The sequence below is a fragment of the Pogonomyrmex barbatus genome, unplaced genomic scaffold (genome assembly GCF_055798465.1).
Source record: "Pogonomyrmex barbatus isolate J1 unplaced genomic scaffold, ASM5579846v1 scaffold18, whole genome shotgun sequence".
In the NCBI taxonomy this organism is placed as follows: domain Eukaryota; kingdom Metazoa; phylum Arthropoda; class Insecta; order Hymenoptera; family Formicidae; genus Pogonomyrmex; species Pogonomyrmex barbatus.
This window is the reverse complement of record NW_028297114.1, coordinates 1441126-1455913: the sequence shown is the minus strand read 5'-3', so window position 1 is coordinate 1455913 and position 14788 is coordinate 1441126. Positions and strand designations below refer to the sequence as shown.

The 14788-nt window shown below is 33.3% G+C and overlaps 2 protein-coding genes across 9 annotated transcripts in view; one reads left to right on the top strand and one right to left on the bottom strand.

Moving 5' to 3' along the window:
• The window catches only part of Nrx-1 (neurexin 1), a 222029-nt gene extending 213019 nt beyond the window's left edge, over positions 1 to 9010 (top strand). For all 6 annotated transcript variants that reach the window (XM_089074798.1, XM_089074801.1, XM_089074802.1 and 3 more), the window contains one exon: positions 136 to 9010. In XM_089074798.1, coding sequence (XP_088930924.1) covers positions 136 to 556 — 421 coding nt within the window. In that variant the 3' untranslated portion in view covers positions 557 to 9010. The remainder of the gene's footprint in view (positions 1 to 135) is intronic.
• A 262-nt stretch (positions 9011 to 9272) lies between these two features.
• On the bottom strand, positions 9273 to 12676 carry LOC105423721 (uncharacterized). Of its 3 annotated transcripts, none has more exons than XM_011633577.2 (6): positions 12600 to 12676; positions 11552 to 11786; positions 11318 to 11420; positions 10671 to 10935; positions 10060 to 10213; positions 9273 to 9756 (listed from the first exon to the last, which is right to left on the bottom strand). In XM_011633577.2, exons 1-6 carry the CDS (start codon positions 12600 to 12602, stop codon positions 9563 to 9565), a joined length of 954 nt encoding a protein of 317 aa, XP_011631879.1. In that variant the 5' UTR covers positions 12603 to 12676; the 3' UTR covers positions 9273 to 9562. The 3 variants fall into 3 exon arrangements, with proteins under 3 accessions (XP_011631879.1, XP_011631881.1, XP_011631880.1); XM_011633579.2 differs by having other exon boundaries at positions 10683 to 10935; XM_011633578.3 differs by lacking the exon at positions 12600 to 12676 and adding an exon at positions 12370 to 12593.
• Positions 12677 to 14788: the final 2112 nt, after the last annotated feature.

Genomic DNA, 14788 nt, shown 5'->3' with positions numbered 1-14788 from the left:
ACCGATCGATATAAAAAAAAAATTTGTGATACAGAAAAATTGTTGCAAAATTTCTCACGTTACCAAAATTAAAATTTATCTATAAACGAGTTAATTTGGAATTAATATTAAACAAGTGCCGCTTACGCTTTACAGCAGCGTCGTGACGCATCGATCGACAACCGTGACGACGCAAACAATCCCGACGGAGATGACGGAGCCGCCACCGCCGCCTCCACCACCGGTGTACCCACCGATGCCCACTCCGCCCAAGAACAACAATAATAAGCGGATTACGTCCGAGGCGGCCGAGAACGCCGCGCTTATAATCGGCATCATAGCCGCCGCGCTGATAGCGATAGTCCTGATTATACTAATAATCCTCAAGTTTAAGAACCGGCCGGAAACGAGCTACAAGGTGGACGAGACGAAGACGTTCTGCCAGGATCCGAACGCGGCCTTGCTGGGCGCCGCGGGCTCCGGCCAGCCCTTCAACGGCGCCCTGAAAAATGGCGCCAACGGCAGTAAAAACAATAAGAAGCGAGAACTGATAGATATTAAGGAGTGGTATGTGTAAGGGGAGCATCCACACTGGCAGGACATTGCCTTGTGCTCGAGGCTTGTGTACAGGGGACATGCCAGGACGTGGGATCGAGATCGTGCTCGTCTTTTGTCGCCGGAAAGAATCGAAGGTCGAGAGAGGCAGAGGAGACTAAGCGAAATGGTCCTTCGAGGGTCTCGGAGCATCCTTGGAAAACTCTTAGATACAAGTTCGCTTGGATGCAAGAGAGATTCCGCGATTCCAAGGATCTGCCTCGAAGCTCGATGGTACAACCGTATATTCTTCAAGAGAATTTTCCTCGAGCTGTTCAACGCGCGATAGACAATTTTCACGAAGTTGTCTTGCGAAATTAACGATGGACTTACGATATTATTGCGCGAATGGAAACAATCCGTCAGCTGAGCGAAGAAAAGGATCATTATTTAGAAAATTACGTGTAGTTAGGAAGACTTGTGTCGTTTAATAATCTCCTGTGAGAAGGATTGAAAACGCACGAGGGACGATCGACGATCGGCGGATCAAGTATCCTTGATATAGTACGTTTTCTAAGAACTCACTTTAAGATTGAGATCGATAGATTGATCATAACACTATATCGACGGGGATTGGAAACATAGGCGATTTCTCTTTAATTCTAATGCGAATTGAGGGGAAATCGATCGCACGTAGGAAGATCCATCTCGCAAAAAGAAGTAACGAGACGCGAGACACCGATCTAGCGCTTCTCCTCTTATTTCCTCGACGTGAAATCTCAGGACAAAATTTAGGCACGTGATAAGAATCGTAAACGTTCTAAAAAGATCTTCTTCTTTTTTTTGTTTATTTTGTCATTATTTATTTTTCGAGACGATTCTTTTTCGGATAACGATTGCTGGTGCTGCTCGATTTTTTAGTATAATTAACACTTTAGGACAAGGCAATTCGCCGGCAATCGAAAGATCAGCATTTGTAAGTAAGACGTTGGTTAACACGAGGCAACTTTTTTGTCTCGGTTCAAAATGACTTCTCGATGAGGAACGAAGAGGAAAACGACCGCGACGATCGTGAAATTAATCGTAGGAATTAATTGAAAAGACAGGAACGTTGAAGGTGATATTAGCAGTGACTGATTCGGACGAATCTTAGCGAAGTAACTTGCACTGATGAGGTAGGTTATTTTTATTATTTTGTGGATTTTACTTCCAACATCCTCTCTTCATGAGCGCGACGTTGGATCGACCCCAGGCACATGTTGAAGAACACGTTAATTTCAGAGTATATGTAGTGATCTGTTATTTATTTATAAAAAATTAAATTATCTGTCTATTAAAGGTTAGATAAGATGTTCGAGAGCGATTTGTACGATCTTTTAAATAAGAAACAATACGTAAGAAACTAAGAGAAATGCGCACGGATGTTTCATACTATTTATTGCTATAAGATTTTATGAATGTTGTAAAAAATCCGGAGAAATTAATAATCTGTGGGAAATAGATAAGATAAATAATTTTATGTTATTTATTTGTTAATTTAGTATAAAGAATATATAGAAATATGATTTGTGTGTGCAAATTCATTGATTTGAAATATAAATGATCTCACAGAGAAAGTAGATTATAATTTTTTTTTTAGTATAGAATTGTATTTTATTTAAAAAATGTCATTTAATAATAGTTTTTATATGTAATTATATATATTTATGTTCATGAACATTGATAAATTACGAGGTAAATTATAAAACATAATATCTTTAATAAATTTCATTAATTCGTTGTACATTCGTAATACATTGATAAACTGAATGTTTTAATATTATTTATGCGCATGCAATGTAATATTTTATAATAGTTAAAATTTAAAACTCTCTGTTATCTATAAATGCGCTGTTTATGAGAACAAGATGTTGGAAGTGAAACATTAGGAACAAAAATGTCGTGATCAAAAAATGATCTTATTCTATCTTATTCATGCATTCATTATTGTATAGAAAAGCGGACAGATAATATATGTATATGACACACATATTTATTGATTATGTTATAAATTATGTGTATAAATTGTTCGACGGATTAAATAGATTTTATTAAAGTTTGTTTTGAGCGAAGAATACATGACGCACATAATAAGAGATCCGAGATTCTCAAAAATTCGAGTGTGAAATACATTTAATGAGGAATATCAAAATATATAAATTGATTAAATGTGTTGATATATTTCATATGAATCACTTTTAATTAATATGCAATGTACATTAATAAAAGATTTTATTGAAAAACAATAATATATCATAATTTTTGCATTTCTTTAGTATAAAGATATAAAGTTATGATGTTATTAAGGGAGATTTTTAAAGGGAATAACTATTCTGAGAATAGATAATTTATTATATAAAAACTTTTTTATTAGATTTAAATATATATATATATATATATACACCTCCAAGATCTTGTTTGAAAAGATAATTTTCCAATATACTACAAATAATATATCATTGGATAATATATAAAGATGAAGTAAATTATTTTAGAAACTGTACTTTTTACACATGTTTGTTACACACATAGTATAATTTATATATTGTTATGTTAATTAATACGCTTGATGTTCCTCATTCATATAGATTGCACACTTGAATGTTTCACGCGAGATTGTACGTAAGTGACTCTTATACATATGGAAAGTAATCTGTAAGTAATCCGAGAGAGGAAGAACAAACTTGACGAATAGGTGATTTATATAGCATACGCAAATATGCTTATACATAAATACAGGGTGTGAATGCAGTATTGCCAGTACGAATTAGGTGACGTTTGACCGAGTCGTATAATGACGCCGAGCATAATTGCACGGCGCGTCTCAAGTGCACCGAGTCGTTTTTACCAAATTGCATCGTCTCCTCCTAATTGAGATTCACGATACTCGTTTTTACGTACAGGTCGTCTTAAGTATCGCGCATTGTTTCTTCTTAGCTATAAACTCTTTGATTAAATCCATCGAGAAGCATTATAATAATGCCATGTTTTCATTGAAAAAAAAAAAAACAGCCTAAGTTCTTAATACAAGAATTTATAGACGAGAATACCGGAGCGATACTTTGAGGCATCCTGTATATAGCTGTATGTTGTTAATATTACTATTAACAAGGTTAATCGTTGACGTTAATCGTAGTTGGCGATAATAAAGATTTTTTAAAACCTATTCTGTGAAGCCAATATCAAACAAGATATGTTAAAGATTGTAAAGCAATTTATTATTCCCCCATATCAGATTGCGTTAATATAGTTAATTAATTACACGATTAGTAGGGATATTTTAAAGAATAGTTTATAAGAGAAACATGCGTTCTTGTCATCAACTGAAACATAATTAATTTTAATTATTATTAGAGTACTTTGAACTTTAACACAACTAATGATGACGATATTTAGTTTACAGAGAGCACAGAAATAACTTATGATTCCACAAAGAGAGACACAGGAATATAATTTATGATTAAGAATTATTAATTTATGAGTTTTTTAACTTAAATAGCTTTATTTCATACAATTAATAATAATGCTATCGTGATATTAAAAAAAACCTAAAAGTACTCTAAGAGAAATTAAATATTAATGATTTTTTTGAAATAAAAAAAATGATATGTCGATTGTTACTATTAACACGGCAGACAATTAACAAGGTTAATAGTAATAACAAGCCACAAGATTGCAAATAAAAAAGCAATAAATAAGGGGTTCATAAGCACTTAAGCTAATTTAAAGCATGGCAACGCGTTCAATTCTTCAAGCGTTGCTCCGTACCCGACTTTCGAGCGCTCGTGACAACTCTTCGTACACATGAGGATTTTGTCCCTTTTAATTATATCTTTTACGCCTCTTTTCTTCTACGTAAAAGCGTAAAAGAGTGCTATCGAAAAGGATGGATCTTCAATGGCGATGGAAGAGAGTGTATGCAAATTGTCGTTTAAACGCATATGCCAGGGATGAGTAAAATACTGGGTGATGTTCCAAGAAACAAAAATATATATATATATACATCTCTTAAATATTTCTCACAATCCTCTACACGAAAAGCATTCTACAAAAATAATTATTTAATTGTTGACTAATCATACGTTATACAGAGATTATATTGAAGAGAAGACCATTCAATTGAACATGGTTCTCAGTTGTATATGAAGGTCCACAGTTCCTGTAATCGTCAAATCCAAATTTCTTAAGTTGCAAAAAAGGATTTGCCTAAAATCTTGAAAACGTATAATATTTTCACATCTTAAACACATAATCTTCTAACATCCAATCTTGTTTATCATTCCATTTGTCGAAGTCGCTCCTTTATTTTTCCAAATAAGAGAAATAAAGAAAGTCTTACTTACATCCTCGCAAGACATCCTCGAAATTTTTTCGATAATTGACAGAAAAGTGCGCCAAATCGATAAATATATCAATGAAGCGAGCTACCTCTATTTGAAGATGGAGATAGTACTTTGCCCATCGCTGGTTAAGACTGATCCTCGGCGATCCTAATCGAAGACGAAAGGAAAAGAAAAACGTCCGATTGTTATAAAGTGCTCTCGAATATTTTATAAGTCGTGATTCTCTTTCTGTAATGCACTCTCCTATGAGTCCAAATCCTTTAAATACCATGCTGTTCTACGAGATCTTAAAATCAATGTAGCATCGATTGTAGTTCTCTCTCTCTCTCTCTCTCTCTCTCTCTCTCTCTCTCTCTCTCTCTCTCTCTCTCTCTCTCTCTCTCTCTCTCTCATTTTCTGTATTTATATAGTTTACGCACCGTTTCTCCTCGTGAAGTAACAGACATGATTAACAAGTCGACAACGCACGTATCTTGAAGTAACAATCCTCAGGGAAGAACAATTAACAATCGGGATTAATCGATTACTAACTATTAGCGGACGATAAATGTTTGCCGATTGCAATTTTTTCCGAAAGTTTGATCTCTCTATCGAATACTTCTCTAGCCAGCGGCGGTTGTTCTGCTTTATCTCAAGAGATTTCAGATTTACGATCCATCAAGGATTTTATTATCCAGACTTGAAGTAGATCTAATTTTCGTTCCGTATCTCTGCCCGACGAGTAAGTTAATCTCCAACGAGATTACGCAAATTATCGAAGATAGATTCAGCGAGACAAAACGCGCTTTGAATACAAATCTGGCAAGCTGACGCTTCGAATTAAAAAAAAAAAAGCTTCTTTAATCTTCAATCGCAAACAAAAATTCACTGTTGAGGCAAAGAGTGCCGCACGGCATCATCGCGATTCGCATTTCGCACGGATCGTTTTTACACTTAACAAGACACACTAAATTTTATCTCTCTCTCTCTCTCTCTCTCTCTCTCGTCTTCGCTAGATTTGCTATCGTTCACTCTCTTTTTCCCTCTCCCCCTCCCCCCTCTTATCCCACCTCTCGAACTTATTTAGTGACTATGGATAAGCAAATCGGTGTGTGGATTTTGTATATATATTTATGTGGCCGAACCTTGCGTGTGTGGGCAGTTTTAACGATACAAAAGGAACGATACAAAATTTCATGTAAAAAGAAAACTTTTTCATTCTCGCACGTGTGCGCTTTCCCTTGATAATCGATTGATCTTGACCGACGTTTCTCGCGAAAGGAAAATTTACTTATTATTGCTATCCTGCGTCAACAATGGCGAAGTCACCTTCGCGAGAGGGTGCCGCCATTAAGATCCTTCTTCTTTCCTGCTTTCTCTTTCTCTATCTAAAGGGAAAACGCTCTCTATCTGCAAAAGGAAACTCTAGGCATATTGTTACCACTGCCCTCCAATTCTCTATCTGCATATCCTTCGATGTACTGACGACTAACGTTTATACTAAACTATAAATTAACTTCTATAAAGATATATTTAGTGAGCAGTGTTACTCTAACTATTAACTTATACACGAATGTCGAACTTAAAGGTGTGTCGCGTATATGCGCTAGAGCAGTCGGATTCGTTCGTGATTGGATATATATTAAGCGTACACTCCAATTATTTATTCTTAATTGAATATAACAATAGTATATTTCCATATTCACTCTCTTCGTCTGCGCGATTCCGTGAGTGAACGTACAAGAATCGCACAAAGCGGAAGAATGCACGAAATAGTTTTATACGCTTTAGAAAAATCGTGCACGCGATGCTGAAGATCGCGAACCAAAAGAGGAGCTTCTAAGATTTAGCATTCGCTGAAACTTACACAAAGCGAAATAGGAAAGATACTTAAATAGAGTAATATTTTTCGAAATACAAAGAACGAACAAGCGAATTTATAAGTTTAAATGAGAAATATAACGAGTGCAGAATAAAATCAAAGATAAGAGTGTCTATTAAATTAGGAAATTACAACATAATTTGTTTTATTAAAAATAATTACTAACGGTAGCAACAAAGAAAAACAAATTTGATATAATAGTCAGGAAATTATTACTATATTTTCATTTACATAATTTTTTACTTATTAGTATTTAATTATCTGTAGTGATATTATGTCACACACAATAGTGCATTTTATAATCTTGACATTAATATTGAAATTACGAAAATATTTATATGACAAATTGCTCGAATATTGACGGCTCTAGCGAACGCTTCACTTGAACTATCGATTATCCGTAGGACGGCAACTTTTACGATTGCAAATAAGAAAAGGAAACAAAGATATCAGAAAATCGCGAATTTTGTAACCTTAACTTTGCTATAGTCTTTATTTAACGAAAGGAATATGCATTTCAAAACTCTCTTTACACATTAAATGTTGCAACAAATTGTTATGTGAAATGTGAAATTGTACTACTATAAAATTCCAAAGAATTATTCTCATTTTAGCAAAAAGATACTTTACTAATTGCTTTTGTCACACTAGATGTAAAATAAAATTGTTTGCTATTCCAAGGAATTTAAATATAGTTTTGAAGAAGACGCGAATGAGAGTAAGGCTTTGGATGTAAATAATTATTAAACAAATTGTTGGAACATTTTTTTAAGTAAACGTAGAGATCGCTGCAGAAGTGCATATTTCGATATGATAAAGTTACCGAAGTGTCACCGCTGTTTAACGGACACACAACCCGATAATGCCTGAAACAGGTGAAAAAAAAAAAAAAAAATGATAAGAGACGAGACGCTCACTCACAGCTGTATCTAAAGTTGCTATAGTTAGATGGAATTATATTTTACATTGTACAGTCGTACGTATATGAATGCACTATAATTAGATAGTAAACTACGTTCATGGGCGAGACGGAGGGGCGAAAATGGAGGGAGAGCAAGCTAAGAGAGATTAGCGTTGTAGCACAAGAGAATGAATCCTGCGAAGTTCCACACGAGAACGGACACACTTTTGTTGTCGGTTGGCTGCGAATTTCTACGACACGTGTATGTATAGTAGAAGATGTGTGTACACACGCAAGTGGCTGATTCCGATCGAGAGAAATCCGCCGTCGAGCGGATTGTGTTGTGCAAATCGGGGCTACGAGAAATAAGAAAAAAAAAAAAAAAAAAAAAAGAACGAGGGGTTGAAGGGTGCGTTATCCGAAGACGATTAAACGAGCACTGAAAATTCATTTCACCGGATACAATTTCAGCGAGTACGGAGATCCGAGTGCGTGACGACGACGCGACGATGACGAGCTTCGTTTGCCGGTGGACGAAACGCGAGATCCTTTCGATCTGTGACGTCGAGAATTAAAGTCACCGGGAATTGCGCCGGCTTCGAAATCCAATTTCTTGTTGTCCGTTGCGATTTATTTTCGAAGGGATTCCTCCGACACATTTTGTCCCAGTAAACTAGTATCTTACGACATGTTTTCTCTTCGCGGTAGGCCCCATTACGCCAACATGATCCTCCATGGCGGGATCGAAATCGGCCGTTTTGTTCCAGGTTACGTGAAGTATAGATAAAACGTTAAATATACGAGATAGGCGCATGTGGTGCAGTTAGATTTTTTACACGTCAAGGCAAGAGGGGTCCTGTTTCGTTAGCGTTCGCATTCTTAAGCGGTGTATATCCTAAGCTGCGCCTCGCGAGAGACTGATTATTATTTCGCCCATTCGATAACCATTGGTTTGCAGTTGCGAAGATAAACGGAGCTGAATGAAACGACTATTTTTTTATATTTACGCAACTTTATAGCGATCGGTAGTGGTTAATTCGCGCAGTGCATTCGTTGTTGTTATGAGACTCCCGCACGACGCGAGAAAAAGTGAGGAGCTGAACTGAATTATGAGATTAAATATCGAAATAGTGTTTCTATCAGCTTCAAAGATGCATTTTCACGTTGATCTTGCAAAAAGGAAGAGAGAGGTACGCAGGCACACTCGCATATACACGTACACACGCAGTGTCAGTACCGTAGTGCGCGCGCACTGACGCATTACAAAAAATTCTCCTGAGATTGGGGACATTGTAAATACATAGGAATAATGCCATAACTACGAAATTATATGAATAAAGTATTGAAACTGTACACGAGACACTCTTTTCCCCCTTTCAACATATCGACATTTCTCGCAAAGCGAGGAACCAAACACCTATTCGCCTTTTTTAAGTCGACGAATTCGTCGTATAAAAAAAAAATCAAAATTTCACAAAGATTAATAAAAATTCACGAGATGAACGAAATGACGACGTTCTTTTTATTTTCGTAGATCGATTTATTATGTATATACGTTAAGAAAATAAAACAGGCCAAGTCGCACGGACAGAATAGGAATAGATTGAAAAGACCCTTTCTTTTGCTATATTGCATTGTTTTATTTAAGATGCAAATGTAACGTACATTATTTACTCTATTAAGTCTACACCTACTGTTCTACACAATCACAATCACGTATCATATCAATCGATAAAAAAGAATTATTTCGCACGATTACATCGTTTACTTGGCTTAACACGGGCGGCGTGTGCTTATAACGACTAGATATACGATGATATTAACGAGGATGTAAAAGGTGCACGGGCGTAACTTGGGCGGTACCCTGAAGGAGAATGTAACGAAAGGAAAGGACGCGGATACGTTTTATATGGTGGGTATGTAAGTTGACGATGTGATGCTGCTCCTCAGCAACGTGTCCGAGGTGTGTTGCGTGCCGGAACCCTTGCGAGATGCGCGTTTATGAGGGTGAAGATTCAACGGGGGTAAATTCGGATGTTCGATTCTTGTCGGGGAACTCACACGCGGACGAAGCGTTCCTCTTGGAATCGTAAGTATCCCTAAAAATCACACGAGATCTATGATACTACGCTATTACTATATTTAACATGCAGTGAGCTGAATTTATATATTCCTTTTATCCCTTTTAAATAAATATTTTAGCTATTCAAATAATATTTAAATAAATATATTAAAATAAATATTTATATATTATATATTTAAGTATATTTTATAATTTATATTAAATTATACAAGTTTATTGTTTATTAATGTGATACGGATTAACAAAGTGATATCTATGACATACATTCAATACAAAGATATAAGTAAATTGAAAGGCATCGATTAAGACTGATTATTACCAGACTCATTCGGCTCCAGAACATCGTTGAGTTGATAATATTCAGTCTTGATGGACAAAGGTTCTTCATAATCTACAAACGCGGTGTTATCAAAAGCTTTGTCATCCTTTGGACGATTTTGCACAGGAGTGATAGCTGGTGGATCAGCATACGTCTAAAAAAATCATTGATTTATATTTACACGTATTTTGCATAATGTAATATGAAATCAATCGATTTATCTTAAGTTAAATATTTAGCAAATAAATTCGAATCGACTTTTATATTTAGAAATGAAAATATTGAGCGACTAAAAACGAAGGGAATTATTTTTTCAAAAATTAAGTTTTGCAGATGCAAATAAATAAAATCTTATGCTTCTCCGCATAATTATGCTTGATTTTGAGATTCAATTTAACTTTTCTGATTAATAAGAGGAATATTCAATTCGAAAGTACTTAAAAATTTATGAAAAGTCTTTACTAATAAAAATAAATTCAAATTGCTCAAAGAATTAAAAAGATATGATAAATCTATTTACAAACGAAAAAACTTATTAGGGAAATTTTTCTAGAACATTTTGCGTACAAAATAAATAATTGTCATATTATACAAACGTATTGTTAGATTGCCTTGAGTTTTACATGTTCGGTTGGTGTGGTCGTACAGGCACGTTTGTGAAACTGCCCACCCCCGATAGTTTCGTACGTATGCTCCTCCAAATAGTGCCTCGTGGTCCCACGTGGGGTAAGGGTGGCCCACATGACGCGACTGTCCTGCATAGTGTCCGCCGCGCAAGGGTAGAGCACTGCCTCGTTTTGGAGCCTACCGTTTTTCGTCTGCATCCCGGAAGCTGTATTCGGCATGGAGATCACCCCGCCTTTTCCATTCCTATTGCTATCATATTCGTCAATTTTATATCATATTCGTATTTCATCTTTTATATTTCATGCCAGTAAGAATGACATACCAGGATTTAATAAAGAGATTTAACTTAAGAGGATTATTTCAAATTTGATATCAAATTCATTGTTCTATTACGATATATTGCAAATAAATTTAATAATAAAACACGATTTGATTCTAACGCATTGCCAGTATTTGTTTAATTATAATTTTTTATCAATGTTATAAGACTTATAAACAATATTTATCTTCAATGTCTTTACACATTTTAAAAATAAATTATAATTTATATCTGCTACTTAATTATTAGATTCCGTTATATTTTCTGGTATATCATTTCATTGTTTATCAATTTATCAGTTTCCTTACTTACAATTTACACTTTAAGAACAACGTCGCGAGCACTATACCGATGAAAATGACACCGATGCATGACGATATTAAGATCAAAAGCCATGTATCATCAAAAACGGTCCCTAAAAGTTCAAATTTAGTTTAATCAACATATAAGATAATTTATCTAATTCGATTAACTATTTAACAAAAATTAAATGTACTGAATTGTATAAATCTTATATCTTCTCATATAAATAACTTCTTCAACAACCTTGTTGAGGCATTTCTATATATTGCACCCCTTCGGAACGCCGGTCGCAGAAATGTTTGCAGGGACTGTCATTTAAATGCGGAGGGAATGGCAGAATGTCAGAGCTCGGATAAAAATCGGAACCTTGCTGGAGAATAGCCGGGAATGGTGGCGGGGGTATGTGAAGGATGTCAGGGGGTGGTTCAAGTGTACAATAAGCGCAAGTTGAATTCATAATTGTATCCAATGCTCGCATCTGCAAATTCATCATAAATTAACAAAATTAATTTAAAATCCTTCGATTTACGAAAATACAAGAAAGAATATTGACAAGAACATGAATTACTATATTGAATATATTGCACACATTTTTCTAATATCGTGTATAAATAATTTAATGAAGAAGTATATAAGAAACAATTTCCAATTCAAAACAAATATAAAATATTACAAAACAATAACTTGAACAACTGTTATTAAAAACAGTCATTATTATAATTGCTAATATCTATTTTGGAAATTGTCATGCAAATTGCTTCCAACAAAACATCTTTCAATTTTTAAACAAAATAAAATTTGTTACCTAAATACATGATAAACATGCAACAAGTTTCTATAATAAAAATTATATTTAAAAACCAGCAATATATTAAATAATATATATTATTATATATTTTAAAATGTGTATTTGAGTGTATCTAAATTTACATAAATAAATACAAGATAAGATATAAATAAAAAAAATATATATATAAACATATTGAGAAAAAAGAATATTGTCGCAAATAAAATATTTAAAACGAAAATATATAATAAAACCAAACGAATAAATATAAAACCTTCAAAAATAATGAGATAATGTTAAATCTCCAGTCACTCTCTCATTCTGTTTTCTTCCCTGTCTTCTCGACTGTGTGTTTCCGCTTTTTGCCTTCGAATTAATCACTAATCTCACATAATATTAGTTGAAGATGTTCAAGTAAATTCGTCCATTTTCCGAGAGTCACGGATCACATTGTACGAGCACAATCAAGAGGAATATGACCGTGATAAGAAAATTCACTCTTACCATTGAGCACTAGCCCTGTGCGATTCTGATATCTGAGGATATACCGGACCAATGCAGGGCGCACGCGCGTTTTTATTGAGCGTAAATGACAAACATAGCCAGTTACAAGCGTAAGCTGTACGTATCCAAATCCTAAACTCCATATTAATGTCAAGAACTACTCTATCATAGACAAAAAGTACATTTTTTATTTGACATTTCTTCTTACTTTTAAAGCGATTTTATTGTATATTTATTATAACAATAACAAAATTAATAATTTTTATTTAAAAAAATATTAACACAAATTTTAGAATTAATTATAAAACTATGAAAGATTTAAATGTTGTAAGAAATACTTTTTAATTTTCTATAAATCCAATAAATAGGTTTATATGAAAAATGATGTACACTGTAAAACAGAATTCTCCTGAAATGATCCATTTTTATTGAATCATCCTATACGACAACTTAAATAAGAGCGAGAGATAAAAAGACATGATCCATATTTGAAACCGTCTCAATAAAACAGTGTGCACAGTTACAAAAATAAATGCCTTGTGAAAAAATCGTTTAGAAGTAATATAACGTAATCAAAATGTTTAAGATCCAAGTATAATCAAAATGTTTGAGATCCAAGTTAATTTTATTACTTAATTTTATTAATATAACGTAATCAAAATGTTTAAGATCCAAGTATAATCAAAATGTTTGAGATCCAAGTTAATTTTATTTTTCACAGGGTTATATTTTTCAATTATTAAATAGATTAACACCCACGCATTTCCATTCGGACGAAATTTTTTTAATAGAAAAAAAATACGAAGTACATGGAAAATATACCAACATTGATGCAGATAAATATGCATATTTATGGTATCCACCAGAAGTATCAGAAATGACCATTACTAGTCTCATAAAAGAACTGGAAGGAAAGGATTTCGATGTCAAGAAAACAATTATAGCTTGTAGCGGAGTGATACTTACAAGCATAATTCCCGAAAAACATTTATCTAACATGTTGTCATCATTTGCAAATGTAGATAATGTAGGAAATGCGGAAATTAATTGATGATGTAATATAATTCATATAATTGATACTGACAAATAAAATAAGGAATATTTTATATATTACATGTTATAAGCAAGAATTAACTTGTACTTTTTATGATCCGACTCCGAATATAAGCGTTTAAAAAAAAAAATTTAAACTTTATGCTGAAGGCGGAAATCCTTAATTTAAAACTTATCGAAGACTTCTTCACAACAAAATTTGGAAGTTTAGTATTTAGTTTAGCATATCGACAAATTCACTCATATATTGAAACATCAATTTAATAGAAATGGTAAAAAAGTATCTATTTTTATTGATGTATATAGATACTCGATGTATATAGATAATTTAAGAATATCAAGAATAAATAAATTGATAAATACACATTGTACGAACCAAATGTTGTTATTTTTCTCTTTTAACTGTCCTTTAGAAACTTTAGAGAAATACCTAATCGCTCGAATATTACAGAAAATAATAGACGAGTATCTAATGTCACGATAAGACACACTTAAATTTCTCTCTTAATCTTCTCTAAGTTTTAACAAAATTTCTTTCACGCTACTATTATTGATCTTATCAAGTAAGTAACAAAGTAATAAATCATTTTATGCGTATCAAAGCACATAATAATATCCTTAAATATTACTGAAATTATCAATAAATCCGATATAAAATTGCAATAATTATAAATATTTAATTCAAGATTGCAGAAGGAAAAATTATAAAAAAAAATGTGATTCCATTTGTTGCAATTACAAATACCAGGACAATTGGAAACGGATATTTAAATATTGAATTACGTGGAAATTTTGTGAAATCTCCAGTAAATTTTTATAAATTTATAATTAATTTTATTTATATAAATTAGAGAGACAGATATTTTTACTGCTATTAAAGGAATTTTAGATAATAAAAATTTGCAAAATGATTAAATTTAAATTATCCGTACCAAACAAGATAAGTTTATTTGGAGAACACACATTGCCATATCGTTTTAGTGGTGTAGCAGCTGGTATAGAATTACGTACAACGATATCATTTACCGAATTATCAGATAACGTTAACAAGATCGTTATAAAGTTCCCTCAAATAGATTTATATTTTGACAAACCTTTAACGGAATTTCTAGATATTTACAATACTTGCATATTGA

Coding starts and splice junctions, on each gene's coding strand:
- LOC105423721 (XM_011633577.2), bottom strand. Junction 11,421..11,551: donor TATAGAAATGCCTCAACAAG/GTTGTTGAAGAA, acceptor TTGAACTTTTAG/GGACCGTTTTTGATGATACA. Junction 9,757..10,059: donor TCTGGAGCCGAATGAGTCTG/GTAATAATCAGT, acceptor TGTGATTTTTAG/GGATACTTACGATTCCAAGA.